General features: G+C 44.6%; 1 protein-coding gene and 1 pseudogene across 1 annotated transcript in view; both read left to right on the forward strand.

The window, feature by feature from the left end:
• Positions 1-20175, forward strand: part of ERBB3 (erb-b2 receptor tyrosine kinase 3) — a 97840-nt gene that overhangs the window by 25300 nt on the left and 52365 nt on the right. Inside the window, exon 2 of the mRNA XM_066616824.1 lies at positions 16872-17023. Coding sequence (XP_066472921.1) covers positions 16872-17023 — 152 coding nt within the window. The remainder of the gene's footprint in view (positions 1-16871; positions 17024-20175) is intronic.
• LOC136643250 (5S ribosomal RNA) lies at positions 14954-15070 on the forward strand (annotated as a pseudogene).

The following is a 20175-nucleotide window of genomic DNA, read 5'->3' on the forward strand; positions in this document are numbered from 1 at the left end:
TTCAGTATTTGTGCAAGACCAAGAGTTATAAAATACATTTCTACTGATATGTCATAACTCCCTCCAGCTGCTTCTCTGATATTATCAAAGTTTCATGCTTTCAAAATTGATGGCTGCTGTATGAATCACATGTGCAATAAGGCATACATCCCATATGGTTTGGGACTTGGGGACCTAGTTGCAGTGTAATATGCAACAGTATATCAGATGCTCAATACATACGAAATCAGTGTCATCAAAATGGGTCCCAGTCTGATAGAGCAAAGGAGGAACCAAGGCAGCAAAAAAAACCCAAACCCACCTAAACACATTCTCTCCACGACTTTTTGCTTCAGTAGTTTGGGCACAAAAACAGCTGTTCCCTCAGGCTAGTGTTGGCATATAAGATTTGAAAATACCCTGTGTGACCTCAAGAGTGAGGAAGGTGCCTGTTTGGAAATAACATATTAGCCCTTCAGGTCACTGATCTTAACATAATTGATTCCTTTTCATTTGCCTTTTGATTTTCAAACATCCCATACAGCTTCATTTTGCAAGCTACTTCTGCAATTCTGGTATAATACGTTTCCTCCTGCCAAGAATATTCTTGGAGGGTCTTTGCTACGAAACACGGACAGATTCTGCAGTCCCTCAAATTCAGTGTGTTTCCCTCCAAGAATATTGCTCCCTTGCTGCCTTTTCTGCTTGGAACTGCCTGTCCGAAGACCTCTGTGATGCCATCTTTCTGAGATCCAAACTACATGTTATCTTAACTATATGACATTGTAGTCAAAAGCTTACTTTTACTCACGTGTTGCAGCTGCACAGGGCCACAGTTTGGAATGGAGCTGCAGTACAACTAGATGATAGTTAACTCTTTACCTCCGTGCTTCTTTCTTGCTGCAAAGCACACCCCAATAACCCTTAAAGTGTCATCATAGCAGATCCCTGGCACTTTAATAGTTAAATAGCAACTTTATGGTCACTACTTTCTGTGGGAAAATGGCAGGGAAGTAAAGAGTTAAATGTCATCTGCAGCCCTGATCCCAACTGTGGCCCTGCATATTTTGTGTTGGCAGCCAACTTTGCACTCTGGTGTGTTGTCTCTTGTGACAGCTGGAAAGCACCTCATGCCACCAGAATGCTCATTCTGGTGATGTAGGCACCAATAGCATTGGGGTAAAAGTTAGGAATTAAAGAAGCAAAAAGAGACCAACAAAGTCATAGTACCTTTGTTTAGGTACCTGCAAAAGAAACTGAGGAAGTATATAATTGTTTCCTTTTCTAATCTGAAGCTGTGTCCCCTTCACTCTGTACCTCCAAATTAATGTATCGTCATATTCCTCAGCTACATTACTGCAAGCTGCCTTTGCAACTTCTTCATAATCTGAAATCAGAATATTCCTGGTCCCCTGTAGGCAAGGTGACCCCTGGATTTTCTGTTTCATTTCCAATATTCTTATTTCCTTTAATCCAAACTGGTTCAGTACCTGCCTCCCTTTTTCATCCTGAGCTTTTCATGCCTTTATTTTTGCAGCCTCTATTGAGAGATGTGCTTCATTTTTTCTTACATGGGGATAAGGGATGGGAATAGCACCAGGTCTGTGTTTCCTCTGTAACTCCTTCTGGCAGTGCTGCCAGCGCTCTGAAGCTCAATCTCACAAGTTGTCTAGTTGTGGCCTGCTGGCCTTCTCCACTATTCAGTCAGGAAGGATTCCATAGGAGGCAGATCTGTTTGTATGGGAGAAAGCAGTTCGTCAAGCCAGGGGTGTCAAACTTGTTTCATACTGAGGGCTGAAGTTAGCCTGCTGAGGGCCAGAAGTGATGTCATTAAGCAGGAAGTGACATCATTAAGCAGATGATGGCCAGAAATAAGCACTTTGTTCTCACATAGGAACTCATTACCTGGAAATGATAGAAGAGAAAATGTGTGAATCTTGTTCATATTTCCAAGATTTGAGAGAGCCCAATTATTACACTGGAGGAGCCCAATTATGATGGGAGTCAGATAAATTGCTTCCGGGGGCCACATTTGGTTCATGGGCTTTATGTTTGACACCCCTATTCTAAGCCATATAAGGCTTTAAGACATTTTGGCCCAATGTGCATATACGCACCAGGGACTGAATATGTACACCTGCGGGTTGGGCAAAAATGGGTTAAAGGTCAAAAATAGCATCTTGAATTTGGTCTGGAAGCAGGTTGGCAGACAGTGCAGCTGCAGGAGCTGCAGACAGGCTGATTCCAATTGCCTTACTCCCAAAACTAGCTGGCCACTCCAGTGCTTTAAACAATCACTTCAGCCAGAAATTAGCATCTATTCTGTTTCACACATACCTATGACTAATATTTATAGTATAAATATTATAGTATTTATTATTCTGGTTGGGGATGGGTCCAATTATTTCACAATTACATACAGGTAATCTGTGTCAACTTACTTGCTAATGCACCATTCCTTCTTTCTTATGAAAATGTTGAACAAGAATTCCACAGTGACCCACACAATACTATATGATGTGGGTACTGTGCCTCCATTTTCTCTCCCCCCCCCCCCATTATCTCCCTTGGGTCAAGTGTTAGACTGTATGCTCCTCAGGACAGGGACCTTTCCTCTTGTAGTTTATAAAGCACTATATATGCATTGATGGGGCTACGTGCTTAATAAACAATAACTAGATTTCTCCTGCCTATTCCTGCATACTGTGCTATTTTGCAGACATCCATTTTGTTTACATTCCAATGTAATACTTTCCAAGTATTTTCTCAACTAAATTACATTTAAGCTAACCTCCAAAATTAAGCAAGGGATTAAAGACACTGAACTGGTGAGATGCATCATGCTGTGAAATGTCAATAGCTGCCAATATGTCTGAGCAACTCTTGTGCCCCATAAAATGGCAACTGTTTCAACTGCCCTTCACAATGCAGCAGGTTTGAATGTAGTTTGATCCCCTGGGGACTTCTGGGTTCCTAAGCAGGGAAATTGATTTCACAGTGTAGGATGGACAATGAAAGTGACATGAAGTGCTGAGGCCTTCACAACAAGCCCTTTTGTGGAATGACAAGTCCCTGAAGTTTTGGCACGTTCCCCAGAAGTTTCCTAGTTTGGCTTTGATGAATTTGCAAAAAAACCTCCTTGCAGTCCTCACAGGATTGACCAGAAACAGAAGCTGCAATTCAAGTTCTGCAAAATGTGACTGTGACAGTTAAAAATATCTTTTTGGGCCCTCCCTTGTGTTTCTAAGAAAACTAGAGGTGATTAAAATGGAAAGGAGTGAAACGCTGGGTCTATTCCTTATCTTTATTATGCTCTCAATTTTGCCTTTCAAAAAACTTTATTTACAGGCCAAGATTGGTCTGAAGAGTTTGTGGCTTCTTTATCATTGTTTTCCCCTGCTTATGGCTGTCACATTTGATCTGAGCGTTCAGGGCTCCCAGACTACACATAGCGAACTCAAATTCACTGAGAATTTGTGAATGGTGGACTCAGATTCAGAATGTGTATTCCATTTTATATACATTATAGCCTCTTGGGAAGAATTAGGCCATGGCCTAGAATTCTTCTTGGCAGCTTCACTGCAGGATATTCTCCAGGATTACTGTACCTATCTACAGCCCAATCCTAAACTGGAGCCCAGCAATACAGCGGTGCCGAAATGGCTGCCACTGTATCTAATGGGGCTGGGCCAACTGCCAGAGTCTCATCGGGGAAAAGGAGCATTTGTAAAGTCCCGATGACCCCAAGGGATCTCCTGCGAGCTGTGCCAGCTCTTGAGCTGGTGCAGATCCGAGGAGAACCATGTCAGGCTTCCAGGCTTCAGAGGGGGCATAGGATTCGGCAGCAGAGTTTGCCGCCATCCCCATCCCAAGCCCAATCCTTCCCTTGGTCCATCTGCCCAGTTCCGCCCTTGCCCCCACACTGAAAATCCTCACTTCTGACTACCAGCCTCATTGCACTCACCGGCAGAATGTATCTTCCACCAGCATCCTCAAACTTCTGCCAGCAGGTAGGATTGGACTGTCACTGACGTACACTGAATGCCTCTTGAGCTGTGTGGAGGTTGGAATAAAAAAAAGCATAAAAAGAAATATATATGGAGGTCAAGTGGACCAGTGCCTTGAACTCTCATGTATATGCATATGGACTATACCTTTTGACCATCTGCCCAGGACTTCTGTATTTTCCACATTAACTTCCAGCTAACAGTTGGAGAAAAAATGTACGTGACTGTGATAACTGTGGAGTTTGTGTTGGGGAAAAGAGCATATTCTGATATAGATCCAAAAACCATGCACTGAGTTCTGTGAGTGCAAAGGACCTTAGGACTTGTGTTCTTCCTCATGCCACATGATCAGTATCTCTTCACGCTGGAGCGAGTTTCAGAAACAGGTTTTGTGCCATACGGCTGGGCATGTGTGTGTGCGTGATCTGCAGTTCAAAGGGAAACAGAAGTTCAGCAGGACATGAACATTAAAAAAAATGGTATGCACAAAGCTTGCACAAACAAAAACAGAATACAGAACAAACATAACAGGGTATGTTTTAATCTCTCAAATGGACACGTTTTAATTCCCAGCAAGACAACAACAGGCAGAGATGTGTCTGTACACCATGACTACAATACTTAATATATATAGGCACACATTAATGTCACTGTAAATCGCATGGTTATCAAATTACATTTTTTGAGACAGCAAATGTATTTTTAACTTACAGATGGGTAGCAGCTGTCCAAGCTACATCTACAGCTGCAGGAATTGCAACCCTTACTACACAACTCATATGTTGGAAAGACAGATATACATGTCTATCTTAGCAAAAGCCATCCTTGCAGATACATGCCCCTTTAAGATGGTTTTTGGAAAAATATTTGGATTCCCAGTGGTCAGTAGAACCACAGTCCAAGCTGTCACCTTTCATTCAACTGCAATGTGTGTGTCTACACTTGCATGGTATCTTAAGAACACACAGTGCCTGGCAGTCACCAGGTGTATTACAACAGGCATTTGAAGATTTAGCTGGGATTTAAAATTTATAAAGCGTTGGGATCATAATAAATGGGAACGAAGAGACATTAGCACGAGCTTATCATGGAGTTGTGTAAATAACAGTGTTCTGTTGCAGGTCAGTCATGGCCAGGGCCATGTTTATTTGTGCGTTAATATGTAAAGGAATACAGTGGATGTGTAATTATTTACTCTGTCGATCTGTATCCTAGGGCACCACTACTCCCAAATGTTCAGTTGGGTTAACCTGCAGTGACTGCACGGTAGAGCAGAGGTAGATCCCAGAAATTTTAGACCCTTGTATTTTCTGCAAAAGCTACTCAGATTCTTCCCACTCTGAGGTTAGCATTACGGACACAGGAGTCCAGGTTTTCAGATATCTCCTCAGATATCTGTGATGTGATGAGAGACAGTGTGGTATAATGTGTTGTTTGTGGACTGAGGGGATCTGGATTCAAATCCCTGCTCAACTATGGCATTTGCTGGATGGTTTGGACAAATCATTATTTTTCACTTGAACTAACTATAAAGGTGGTTTGAGCTAACTTTGAAGGTGGATTAAAGGTGGAAATGATTACTGGGTTGGGGCACCTTCCTTATGAGGAAGGGCTACAACATTTGGGCCTCTTTAGCCTAAAAAAGAGGCGCCTTGATTGAGGCATACAAAATTATGCAAGGGATGGATAGAGTGGATAGAGACGCACTCTTTTCCCTCTCACATAACACCAGAACCAGGGGCATCCACTAAAGTTGAGTGTTGGGGCAGTTAGGACAGACAAAGGAAAATATATCTTTATCCAGTGTGTAATTTGTCTGTGGAACTCCTTGCCGCAGGAAGTAGTGATGGCATCTTTAAGAGGGGATTGGACAAATTTCTGGAGGAAATGTTCATCACGGGTTACAAGCCATGGTAGGTATGTGCAAGGTAGAGGTAGGCTGCCTCTGATTGTCAGATGCAGGGGAGGGCACCAGGATGCAGACTATGTCTGTTGTCTAGTGTGTTCCCTGAAGCATTTGGTGGGCCACTTTGAGATACAGGAAGCTGGACTAGATGGGCCTTTTGCCTGAACCAGCGGGGCTCTTCTTATGTGGTTGTGAGGATAAAATAGGATAATTCTGTTATAAACCCTATTGAACTTCTTGGAGGAAGATTGGATTATAATATGTACTATCTCAGACTCCATTGTTTTCGGTACTGTAGTGGACCAAAAGGACTACCTATGATTGAGTGGACCCCCTATGAGCTAGAGAGCCAGATCATAAACCTTCGCTCTGTTGTTTTTCTATTGATTAAGTCTGCACCACCCCTTTTTCTCTTTCTTTTTTCTCATTAGAATTGTGTAACTGGTGGCAACACCTTGCTTTATTTTCCAGCCTTCTCAGAAGAATCCCTTTTTCACTCTTATAGTCCAATCCTTGAGGAGTCAACCTCGAGGCAAAATCCGGAGCCGGAGTCCCTGAGGCAGTTCATGGCTGAACACAGTCGGACCTGTACCCACAGTTTAGCAGGTGCAGAACTGAGATGGCCCATGTTGGGCGGAGCAGCACAGGAAGGATCATAGGATTCAACAGTAGATTCTGCCGCTGTCCCCTCCCCCTGGGCCCAATTCACCCCTTGGTCTGCCCTTCCTCCGCCCAGTTCTGCCCTCCCTCCACCCTCTTCCTGCCCCGAAAAGCCTGCCCCAAGAAGACTGGCCAGCAGGAGCATTTACGTTGGCTGCTCTAGCGATGCTTCTTCTTGGTACTGAGGCTCAGCGCTGACTTGGTCTGGCCTCTCCACCAGTGCAGAGTGTCTCCCACCATCCTCAGCAACTGAAGATGATATGAAAGGGCAGAGTTAGTTGGAAAAGCAAAGAACACAGGTCAGGAATATGTTGCATTTTATAGAGTCTGCTCAAGCATAACCTGCTCTTTTTTTTGTTTGATGTTTGATGGTGGTGGTGAACCTGTAAAAGTGAAATAGGTAGTTAAAGAGAATCGGCCACTATTTATATGATCTCATAGCAAGATTAAGTATCTCTTCATTTATTGCACTGGAGCCAGCCAAGCAAACACAAACACATCCTCAGAGTCCATGTGTGAATTTTCTGCCTAACTCACCTCTAAACATTCGTGTAGCTCATCCCTCAACTCTTCAGCACCCAATTTTTGCAGAAACACCAGCCAGCCACTTCCCCAGGGAAACTGGGGCAGAGTGCCTTCTGTGGCGATGTGCAGCAGAACCGGCTGCTTGGCGCAAGTTTCTGCAAAGATCAGGCATGAAGAGAGAAGGCTGCAGGGCGGAACATTAAGGCTTTACCACCGCCGCACCCGGATCAATAATCCTGGCATGCTGAGGACCAGTTTGGAGACTAATGGACCAATCCAATTAAAGGCCCTATGAAACAAAAGCAGATAAGGCAGGAATGTAATAATAATAATCACAGATGAAAAGTATCCAACTTTGCCTTCTGGTTGTTGCTACAGATTGGCTGGCTAGAGAATGCAATCCATGAAATTCCTTTTCTGCAATCCTATCTATACTTTCCAGGGAGTATGGGAGGTTATTCCACTCCCAGTTTGGCTCCACTGGGCATGACCAGAAGTGTCTTGGAGATGTCAGGTTCTCCTAGGACAACTCAGAACTGCACAGACCTGGTTGGTTCCATAGCTACATGCCCCTACAGGGACTACCACAGAGGAATTTATCACAGGAAACCATAGAGGGTTTCTGAATCCTCACTCGTGACCTATCTGAATGAACTGAATGTTAGAATGCCATTCTGAATGTCAGAATGCCAGATGCAAGGGAGGGCACCGGGATGCAGGTCTCGAGTTATTTGGTATGCTCCCTGGGGCATTTGGTGGGCCGCTGTGAGATACAGGAAGCTGGACTAGATGGGCCTATGGCCTGATCCAGCGGGGCTGTTCTTATGTTCTTAACTCACAGACTTTGGGTAATAGTTGAAGGATGAGATGTGGAAAAAGTCTGGGCTGAATGGTAAGGCTTCATCGCCACTGTGCCTTGCCCGAGCTGATTTTCTGGCACGCTTGATCCAGGGTGACCAGACATCCTCTTTTTCCAGGGCATGTCCTCTTTTTTTAGCCTCGTGTCCTGGAAAAGAACTTAAATGTCCTCCCTTTCCCTGTGAGCAGGCCCCTGCAGGCAGCGCATAGCCTTCTTATAATTAATAAATTGTACGTATTGTTATATGTAACATAGCTTTAAATTTAATAATAAGTAATTGTTGGCATCCTTCAGTCTCGGAAGACTATGGTATTGTGCTCTGAATAGTGGTTCTGGAACAGAGTGTCCTCTCCAGTGCACAAAGCCTGGGTAAAGGTCTGGAGGATAGGCTGTTACCCATGCAGCAAATCCCCCCTCTCCATGTCGCTGAAATGGTCCAGTGGAAAGGCAGAAGCCAATACGGTTGGTTCCAGTGGTGTTGCAGGAGTTGCCAGAACGTGACTGTGTTCAGCCATGAACTGCCTCAGGGACTCCGGCTCCGGATTTTGCCTCGAGGTTGACTCCTGAAGCCTTTTCCATAACTGGATGTAGCCACAAGGCAGTGGAGGTTTGGGATCAGAGTTTTCCTTCTCTCCGATGAGCTGCCTTCCCAGGCTAACGAGTCCCATCTACCCAGTGGCTGTTTAGTCGCCTTTTACAACAAGTACAGCCAAACTGAGGGCCTATTCTTATCCTATTCTTATCCCCAGCCCCCAGGGGAAATAAGTAATATAGTGTTTAAATTAACCACATGAAATAAATATACAAGTGTTTTTAGCTTTTATTTTGTCATGTTCTACAGTATTTGGGGGGGGGGAGGGAATGCCCTTCATTTTGGAATGCCTTGTCCTCTTTTGTGGTTGTGACATCTGGTCACCCTGGCCTGATCTGGCCTGTGGGCCAGAGTTTGGAGGCCCCTGAATTAGCTGATAGTCCTTTGTTTTACAGCTGCTTTATTTCCAAACTGTTTTATAAGTTCTTGGTTTGCTTATTGCTTTATTGTCTTTTGTTCGTAACAATCAGGATTGTCCTAGCCTAGCATAGTAGCCAACCAGCAACTATAGCGTACAGGCTCTCTGTGACCTATTTTCCAGCTTTTTAAGGAACATACATGGGCAGTGGGGGTTCCAAGTCAGACCGTGTGGGGTACCTTTGGGCATGTGAGTTGCCCTTTGTACTTTCTCCAGTCTGAGCAATATTGCTAGGCATGAGGTTTATTACATACTATGATACCAGTCATTTTCCATATGTAAAAGAAACTTTAGGTATCTTAACTGGAGTGAAAGATGGGGAGAACATGGTTATTTTGGGGAGGAGCAGGGGAGAATGGAGGAATGGTTCTTATCTCAGCCCAACCACAGACAAAAGTGCTTTTTTTTTTTCCAGCGACGGAGCTCTGAGTAACGTCTGGCTCCTGAATAGAGGCCCCACAAAGAACTTGTCACTATGATGGGGGACAAAATCCAGTGGTCCTGGCTCCTAGCCCTCCTCCAGCCCACTAGCTGTCACACTCCTTCCCCAAGCTCAGCTTGGACCTAAGAACCAATTATCCAAGTCCTGCTTATATCACGCTCTAATCTGTATTAATTCCCATTAAGCTCTGACAGCAAGTAGGAGAACCCAGGAGTCCTGGCTCCCAGCCTTCAGGGCTGGGGACAAGTGGGAGGGGGACCATATTCTGACAAGGTAGATGATTGAGAGGAGGTAAACACTTCCTCCCACCCTCCCTTTCATGTTTTTCCCCTCCCTCTTGTCCTGTTATCTTCTCAGGAAAGGCCTTGATGTGTCTGGCTGTTGCCTGCCTCCCAGGCTGGAGCCACTGTCTGGACTGGGGAGAGGGGGGGAGATCAGGTGGGGGGGGGGAACTGCCAAAGCCACTTCTCTGCCTTTTACCCATTGAAGAAAGGGACTGCCAGGCTAGAGGCAGCCACAGAAAGGAGCATAGATAGACTTGAAGAGATTCCTCATCCTTGTCTGGTGGGGATAAATAGATCTGGCTTCTCAAAGGCCATTTTCTTGTTCTTGCCGCTCTTTGTTAACTTAAGCCCTCAGGCGAAACACGGTAACCACACAGCATACAAACAGGAAGTTCAGTCTCATAGTTAGATGCGGGAAAGTGGTTAGTTGCTGGGTTTGTGATTCCAATCCCAGCTCAAAGCAGGGTAGCTTCTAGGTATTGCTGCAGGAGAGTATAGCGGCTTGGTATGTCCAAGGGGGCATTCTCAGGTTATGCAGGACGACAATGAAACCTTTTAAGCATGGCCAGTGCCTGTTCAAGCAGAGTAGGTGCCTTGAACACTCCCCCGGAATCTCTGCCACACACAGGAATTGTGTGGCAAAATGTGTGTGTGTGTGTGTGTGTGTGTGTGTGTGCATGTGCATGTGCATGTGCATGTGCATGTGCATGTGCATGCATGAGGAAGGAGCTCCTTAGTACCAGCAACTATAGAAAGAGCGACCTTTAGGCAGACAGTTTGAAAACTACTGCCTAGAGCAGTGGTTCTCACACATTTAGCACCGGGACCCACTTTTTAGAATGAGAATCTGTCAGGACCCACCGGAAGTGATGTCATGGCCAGAAGTGACATCATCAGGCAGGAAATCTTTAACAATCCTACCCACACTTACCCAGGAGTAAGTCCCATTGACTATCATTGTTCAAAACATAGACATAGTAGCCTGTTAAAAGTACAGATGTCTCATATTTCCCCAAGTGCAGTCACATACCATGGAAGCATCAAGTTTGATATATTAAAAATAAAATATTGAAATGAATGGGGACCCACATGAAATTGGCTCGCAACCCATCTAGTGGGTCCCGACCCCTGGTTTGAGAAGCACTGGCCTAGAGGGCACAGGGACTGAAAACCACTGGGTTTCATTGACAGCCAGTAGAGTGATAATGTCCCAGGAGGGGAGGAGAGAAATGACCATCTTGGAGGCAGAGAGACCAGGCCACCACCTCTGTGGAAGATGTGTGTGTGGGGGGGGGGGGCTACACATGACTGCCCTGCTCCCTTCCCTTCATGTAATCATGGCAGGATCTTTTTATGTCTCTGCTAGGGTGGAGTAGTCAATAAGGCCTACGATTTTGTCCTCTACCCCATGAATAATCACCCCATTGTTGTCCAGCCAGGGCATTGCCGGAGGGGGGGCTATCCCTTCACAAAGGGACCTAGAGAGCAAAGCAGCCCTGGCCTGGCACAATGAGATCCCTGTGTCCATGTTTCCCTCCCCTCCGAGAGCTGGCTGGGACATCCATCCCAACATCCAAAAAGGCCTGGTTCTTCTGTGGCTGTTGGGACACTTGGCTTAATTGGCCGGATAGAAAGATCTGAGTTTTACAGGCTCTGCTGAGAGAAATGGTCTCACTCCTCATCTTGCTGGACATGCATTTCAGAAGTCATGAACCTTTCATGCTCAGGATTCTGTCTTGTTTCTAGAAAAACCGTTCACAGAAGCAGCTCCAAGCTCTTCCCCCCCCCCCACTACTTTTACCCTTATTTGCTACAAGGCAATAGCTGCTTCAGTGGCAAGTTGGTGCTGGGTGGAAGGCATGCAATTTTCAGCAGGAAAATTGTATGGGAGGAAAGTTTAAATTCCCTGCAGTCCTAGTCTGGATCCCCACCCTGCAGTTGTTGTGGTGGTGGTGGTAAGTGGTTGATGATGTTGTTAATTGAACACTTCCTATTTATTCCTGTTTTTAAGCATGCCCGTTAATGATGAGCTTAAGGTAACATTTGGTTTGGCCTGGATATGCTCTGTACATGTGCGTGCGTGCGTGCGTGAGGGTGTGTTTAGGGTATCTAAGTCCTGTTGTGTTCCGGGTACCACACCAACCCCCTGAGTGTCAATCACTCACGGCTGTTAGTTTGTTGGGACTTTTGGTTAACTGGGTTGTTTGTTTGTTGCATACTTGGCGGAAGAAGTTGTCCAGCCGGTTTGGTGGTGCGTCATTTCTGAGGCAACTGCAGGAGGCTTAGGAAGGTTCATATTCCTCGTGAACTTTGCAGATGCGAAAAACTGTACACACCCATGTTTGAGCCCTGAAGACTGCAGGGACCTGTTGGAGTTAAACAGCTCGCAACATACATTTTCCCCAATCTCTCTTACACTGAAATTCCTCATCATTATGTGGCATTGTAAATGACAGTGTCACATACAGACTATTTTTGTTTGAATTTGCAAAGTAAAAGGTGCAGGACTCATGCCCGCCATGCCATAGAAGCCATCCCAGAGTGGCAGTTATCTTGTTCAGGCTGCACATAGGTAGCAGGAGAATGGAAGTACACTGGCTAGCCATGCCACTTAATGCTAGTGCAGTCAGTAGCCGCACCCCCCCGCCAACATTTGAAATCACAGGGATATTATGCTGACATGCAACATAGGTAGATGGAAGGATCAGCATTTGAACAAAGACTAAGTAGAAGTTTAGCAGTTTTCCTTTCTTAACAGGAGATGCTGAGGCATATCCACTAAAATTCTACTTTGCATATTCAGTGCTGCATATTTAGGGCTAACTAAACACAAGTGCATGAACAGCATAAAGATTAACTACTCAGAATGAACATCCAGTGGCATCGATAAGTGGGTGCGGAGAGTGCAGGCTGCACCGTGGTGGTAATGCGCATGGGGGAGTGACACCACTACTCGCCAAACATTTTTAAATCTTCGTATTTTGAATAATGCCATCATGTTATATATCAATTGAAGTGTGATTTCATGCAGAATGCAGTGAAACAAACCACACTGAAATATCTCTATTCTATCAAAAGTTATAGCCAGAAAGCCAGCTGGGACAGGGCAAGGGTGCATCGCCACACCTACTGCCCAGGGCGTTGCCCCACCCACTGCATGGAAGGAGGTTCATCATAGGGGTGATGCCCTGGCCTCTTGCACTGAGTGATGCAAACCCTAGTGAGGCCACTGTGAAAATCTGTGCCGAAGTGTGTTCACTGATATTAATTGTGAGTTGAACAGTAAGTGTAATTGCATACACTAGAGTCTACTCCTATTCAAGGAGAGTACAAAACAAAAGATCAGTGCCTGATCCTGATCTCCAATTCCAATTAAATCCCTGTGCAGTGGTGGATTTATGGTTTCTTGATGTCTCCTTGGGATAAGGGGACATTTGTTGCCAGTCTGCATTCATCTGTGCAGGTGGATCAGGCCCAGAGAGGGGGTCAGGATTCAGTGCATGTTGCCATCACTGAACCCACCCCCTCCCGGACCTGACCTCCCCAGCCCTGCCCCATCTTCTCTCCATTCCACCCTTCCCCGCCCCATTCTGCCCCCTGTGCCAGGGTTACCTGCTTCAGCAGACCTCTATTGCTCTGTTCGCACATACAAGAAGGCTCTGGCTTTCCTGCCGGTGCGCCATCTCCGTGCACTGCTGCAAAGCACTTTACGACTCTTTTGCAGTAGCCTGCACTGGTGGAACATGCATTCCACCAGCATAGGCCTTGGTTAGGATTGGGCTGTCATAAAGTAGGCTATCAAGAGACCTAACAAGCAGGCTGTTTCCCTGTTATTTCAGCCCCATCCATCCTCTTACAATGAAGTTATTATGTGCCATTTCAACTGTGGGGGAGAAACTGGTTGCTTATTTACCTTAGATGGTGGGGTGGGGCTGGGTGTGCAGGTGCTCACAATTGTCAATTACTTGCCTGGCAAAGTGCCAACTAGGGCTGGGCAAGATTAGCCAATGGCATGCAGCCAGGAAATAGGGCACTATGGCGACTGCTGTTTTTCATACTCACTTCATCTTTCGAGAGAATTAATGAGTCAGTGGTGCCCACTTATCAGGCTGGAGGCATGTAATCTGTCATGGAATTTTGTTGTTCACTAACACATTTCCTGTAAACATACTTTGGTCTTTACATAAAATTTGAAAGCTTAATTTTTTTTGAAAGCCTTTCATTTATTTTGTAAATCTATTTCATTTTGTTTTAACTTTACTTTGAATTGTCAACTCCTCAGGAAATTTGTGTTCAGAAATGCTGAATTCTGTTGTAAAATGGAATCTTTGTATTCAACACTCCCTGTGTACCAAAGGAATTTTGGACTTCAGAGTCCTGAAAAGTCACTCCCCCTTGTGCATGGCAACCCCCTTTCGAAACAAAGCAGGAGGTGTAAAAATGATTTGTAATGTGTCATTGGGTTCAGCTGCTCAGGTGGAAAAAGGTTTAATATTTAACAGGGCATGTCTAAGCCTTTGGACACACCTTTCCATGGAAGTCTTTGGATCATAGCTGCTACCACAGGTGTGACCAAACCCTGTCTCGGGGGCCATTTGCAGCCCTCAGGGACCCCCACTTCAGCCCACAGGGAGCCCCCAGTCTCCAGTGAGCCTCTAGCCCTCTGGAGACTTGTGCTGGCCCAACATGACTACTCTCAGCATGAGGACGAGTGTTCAACCTCTCGTGCGAGCTGCAGGCCGAGGGCTCCCTCCACTGCTTGCTCTTTCGTGTCTGTGAAGCAGCATTGGCAGTGAAGGAAAGGCCGGCTTTGCCTTGTGCAAGGCCTTTTATAGGCCTTGAGCTGTTGCGAGACTTTCATTCATTCATATAAGTTCCATCACTAATATATTCATTTATGTAAATTTATTTGAATTTTTAAAGTAAATTAATTCTTTTTTCCCGGCCCCTCAACAGCGAGATGATGTGGCCCTCCTGCCAAAAAGTTTGGACACCCCTGCTTGAAAGGAAAGGAAAGTTCTTTAATAGGTGCCCGCTTCTCCGCAGTGCCTGATGGAAAATAGAGGGAAAATTTAACAAGAGATACCATTTAACGTGGTAGTTTGGCGGTACCTCCATTGATTTATGCCACAGTTGCTGAGCCACATGTGCCAGTCTTGTTGCTAGTCCATTTGGATTAGCAGTGATCAGCATTTGGAGAGTCCCCATATGAACTGTGGGCATCCGTCATGCCTGTTATTCACAAAAGCCCCCTCTGAAGCATCCTTCTCAGTGAATCATAGGATGCAACTGTTACCCTGCACATGCCCGATCTCGTCTGATCTCGGAAGCTAAGCAGGGTCAGGCCTGGTTAGTACTTGGATGGGAGACCGCCTGGGAATACTGGGTGCTGTAGGCTTATACCATAGTCTTTCGAGACTGAAGGTTGCCAACAACAACAAGGCTTAAATAGGTTGACTAGTCATTCCCTGTACACAGAGAACCCTGAAAACGGTGATTCTTTGGAAAAGGACAGAAATCTCTTTTCTAACAGATAATTTAGAATTGTAGGATTGTGAAAGGTCCTTCAAGGCCTTCTGCTTGAACACCCTGCTTGAAGCAGGAAAATCTTCCTTAGAGTATCTCTGAAAGGTGGCAGTACCTTGGCTTGAAGAGCTCCAGCAAGGGAGAACCTACCACTTCCCTTAATAATTGGTTCCATTATCAAACTGCTCTTACTATTAAGAAATGTCTCTTGATATTCAACTGAAATCTCTCCTCCTGCAGCTTAAGCCTATTAGATCTAATCCTACTTTCTAAGGCAGCAGAGAACAAACCCTTGTTTGCTTACGTGTGGTATCTTGATACTTTTCAGGTATCTGAAGAGTGCTCTTGTGTCCCCACTCAGCCTTCTTTCCTCCAGGCCACTGAGTTCCCTCAACTTTTCTGCATAGGACTTGTTTCCAGACCTCTGATCATCCTTGATGCCCTTCTCTGAACCTACTCCGGTTTGGCTGCATCCTTCTTAAAGTGTGCTGCCCAAAACTAGACACACTGCTTGAGACGAGGTCTTATCAATGCAGAGTAAAGTGAAACCATTCCTTCTTGCAGTTTGGAAAATATGGTTCTATTAATGCAATGTAAAATTGCATTCGCCTTCTTTGCAATCACATCATGCAGCTGGTGCGTGTTCGGCTTGTGATCCATTGTGACACCAAGATCCCTTTCATGTGTTGTACTGCCAAACCAGGTATTGCCCATTCTATATTTGTGTACTTGATCTTTGATTTGTGTACTTGATCTTCTTCAGGGCAGAACCTTGCTTTTATCTCTGTTGAACATCAGCTTGTAGACTTCAGTTCAGTATTCTATCCTATCAAGGTCATCTTGAATGTTTCTACTGCCCTCTGCAGTGTTAGCTATTCCTCCCAGTTTAGTATCATCTGCAGATTTGTTAAGAATTCCTTGTACCTCCTTGCAACATCATCACCAAAATACTTCCCAGAATTCTTTGGGGGGAAGCCATAATAGTTAATTGACGTGAAGTGGATATATAGGCTCACAGTATGTCTATGTCAGTGGTTCTCACACTTTTAGCACCGGGACCCACTTTTTTAGAATGAGAATCTGTCAGGACCCACCAAAAGTGATGTCATGACCAGAAGCGACATCATCAAGCAGGGAAATTTTTCACAATCCTACCCACACTTACCCAGGAGTAAGTCCCACTGACTTTCATTGTTAAAAGCACATACATAGTAGACTGTTGAAAGTACCAATCTGTAATATTTCCCCAAATGCTGTCACATACCATAGCAACATCTAAGTCTAATATATTAAAAATAAAATATTGAAACGAATGGGGACCCCCCTGAAATTGGCTCGCGACCCACCTAGTGGGTCCCAATCCACAATTTGAGAAACATTGGTCTATATATACAGAATCAGATGGCTCTGTTTACTTGTTTAAAACATCTGGAGCTATATTCTGTGGCCTTGCTGTACCCCTGGGTAGAGCGAGGTTTGTACCTGATATTTGTCCATGACATGTTCTGATTTGGATTGTAGGTTAAAGTTAAACTGAGAAGGACTGATGAGTGGTTGATCCTACTTAGATGGGCATTGGATGTGATGCTTCCCATTTCTGACTGGAGCCCAATCTGCAGCTATTGTATACTGTTTTTCAAATTTTTCATACACCTCTTCTTCTCTTTTTGCAGTCTGTGCAGGCACCCACAACGGACTCAGTGTAACCGGTCATCCCCATCAACAGTACCAGACACTGCACAAAATGTACAACAACTGCGAGATAGTCATGGGCAACCTCGAGATTGTACTCATTGAACAAAACCCTGACCTGTCCTTCCTTCAGGTAACAAGGGGTTGGAAAGTGGATTACAGTAATTGATTTGTGGGGGGGGGGGGCTGGAGGCTAGGCGAAGGGAGGGGGATCTAAAAGTGGCAATCTGATAATCAAACAGTAGTCTGTGACTATACATCAAGGTCAGTAAGAGATAGGGAAGAATGTTGTGACAAAAGGATTATAGGTAGATCTGGTGCAGGCATACAATGCTGACTTCCCTACAAATCTTGGTTTGAAAAACAAGAGGTAACCAAATCAAGGCATGCTTCCTCTTTTCTTGTTGGGAACAATTTTCCCTCACTCTTCTTTTCCTAGAGTTAAACATGGTTTTGTGCCATATGTGCATCAACATTAGCCATGGTTCCCTCTTAAACCATGGTTTGAAGTAGGTTTGCTAATTATGGTTATGAAGTAACCTGGTTTGCGTTAACTATGCAAACTATGTTGATGCACATGTCAAGAGAAACCATGGTTAATGCTGGAAAGAGGGAGGAATTCCCAATTCTCCCAACTATGGTTTCCAGGGAACCAACTTTATGACTGCACCAGGCCTATGTGTATTTCTCTGGTCTATAGATTTGCAAAGCTAGCACCGACTGTGCTACTTGGTCTTGTGGGACATTCCATTTTCATCTATGAGTGTAACAGTAACAAGGGCCTGGCTGCTTCAGGCCAACACTTATCTAGTCCCACATTCTGTTTTAATCAATGACCAGATTATTAGAGTTACGTACTGTATACGGTTTCTGATATAGAGGCTTCCTTTAGCTGTCATAGTTGTTCTCCAGGAAGGTTCTTGCTCTCATGGATGCAGAGTGAAGCTGAGAAACTTCTCCATGCCTTTCTACCCATTACACTTTCCTCCCCCATTTTTAAAAACACCGCCCTACTTTGAACACCTGAATCATGGCAGACAAAACTGCCATGAAAAATTTAAATAACTTATGAAAATTATATATGCATCATATACTGTTTAATGCTATTCTAAGCACATTTACTCTGAAGGAATTCTCACCCCCATTACGTATGTTTAGTTGAAGCCAAATCACATTTGGTCACAAAATCTGGGTGTCCTGGTTGCAGTATTGTGTGTGTGTGTGTGTGTGTGTGTGTGTGTGTGTGTGTGCGCGCGCACCAAACATATCTAGTTTTGTGTATATGGAGTGGTGATAGAACATGGAGCAGAAGCCAAACTGTGCAGAATGGGGTAGAATAAAGGAAGCAGCCTTCAACTCAGCCAGACCATTGGTCCTTCTAGGTCAGCATTATCATAAGTGACTGGCAACAGCTCTCTAGGATTGTAGAGAGGAATTTTTCCTCTCTAGAAATTTCTTATCTAGAGATGCCAGGAATTGAACCTGGGACTTTCTACATGAAAAGCAGGTGTCCTGCCTCCGAGCTATGACCCCTCCAAGTGGATCTGAGGAAAGATGTCCACGACTGAGATGCTATCCCTTGAAGGCAGTGACAATAAGCAACATGACTGGTTTTCAGTTGGTGGTGTTAAGATGCTCTCTCCTGCCTCTTTGAAGCTTGTCTCATCTTACTAGAATTAAAAACTGTGACGGTGACTTTTCCCCCCTTTCCTTGTTTCACCTGTTTCTAGATTTTCTGCCCGACAAGGCCCTGCCCTGACTTGCCTTCTGTGGGCACCAGGCAGGTAGACTGCACATGTGGCACCCAGTTTCTGCCAAACAGTTTCTGCCCAGTTTCTTTCTCTTGGTCAAAGAGCCAAGGCTGCGGGTTGTGCTGTGCTGGGTTCCTTCTGTATCTTATGCTGGGGAGCAGCAAGTTAATTCCAAGACTAAAGAGACACTGAACGATACTAATTATGCGTTGGAATCAGAAGGGTTTGCACTTTGGGAATTCTCACCCCAATACATATGTTTAGGTTGAATCACAATATTATTATTATTATTATTATTATTATTATTATTATTATTATTTATTTATTTATTTACATCAAAACGACAACACAGCTGATAATGATCGTATACACACAGAAACCACAACCTTTATCAGCTAGTAAATCCTCATCCACACTGACATCTGCCTAACCTCTAGGTGTAGATGAGGTACCAATGAAGGATGGACACTGTACCAATTATGGCGGTCTTCTTTAATTTGACTGATGTTATTGCTGGGCCATCCACTTGTGGAAAGTACTCGTTCAATTGTGTTGACATTGTTCCTAGTGCGCCAATTACTATTGGCAGCACTTTTACATGCTTCACAAAATCTGGGTGTCCTGGTTGTAGTATTTGTGTGTGCGAGAAACACATCTAGTTTTGTGTCTATGGGGTGGCTATAGACAGAGCATGGGGCAGAAGCCTAACTATGCAGAATGGGCGTAGAATACAGGAAGATGCTCGTTTCTACTGCAGCAAAACCTAACTTGAGAATTCTGTGCTGGGTTAACGTCCTTCTGTTTATTGTTGAGGCAGTGTAGCTTTGGACTGGACTCCCTCGTTCAACAGAGCAACCAGGAAGCTGGAGTTCATCTCCAATGCTGAACTGCCCTATGATGTGACAATTGAAATGGAGCCTGCCCACAGCCTGTGGTTTCATGCCATCATGAGTGGGAAGGATTTTTTAAAAATAATGTAATTGTGCAAATGGGGCCAACTCATCTGTGCCAGAATTAACTTTCTTCCTTCCATTGGCAGGGTGAGCTGTCAACAACTAGCTCAGTGAATGAAGTCACAGTAGCCCTTTTGCTGCCCATTCACTCTCCCACGGAGAAAATGCTTTTTATGGGGGTTGCTTTTATTACTTTTTGGGAGTAGTTATTATAATGCTTACTGTATGCGGGTAACCACCAAATGGAGAAATTCACACAAATCACCAGTTGAAATAATGTCATCACCTTGGAAGATTCATGTATTTTAAGGTTTTGTCATCTCAGTAGAAAAAATGGGCTGTCTGAAAGATCAGACAGCTGTTTGAAAACTGTCTGAAAGATCCGATCCAGGGTGACTTGCTCCTAATTCAAACACAAGTATATAGTGAACTTATGGAACTCATGTGGTTCCTGTGGCCATAAGATGGATGTGATGGTTGCTAGGTAAAAGAAGTATTGGCTGAAGGTATGGAGATTAGGTTTGATAAGAGCTAGAAGCTGTGGTTTTCAAATGTGCAACCTCCATGTTCAGAGACAATAT

This window comes from Tiliqua scincoides, chromosome 2, assembly GCF_035046505.1.
Source record: "Tiliqua scincoides isolate rTilSci1 chromosome 2, rTilSci1.hap2, whole genome shotgun sequence".
NCBI lineage: Eukaryota > Metazoa > Chordata > Lepidosauria > Squamata > Scincidae > Tiliqua > Tiliqua scincoides.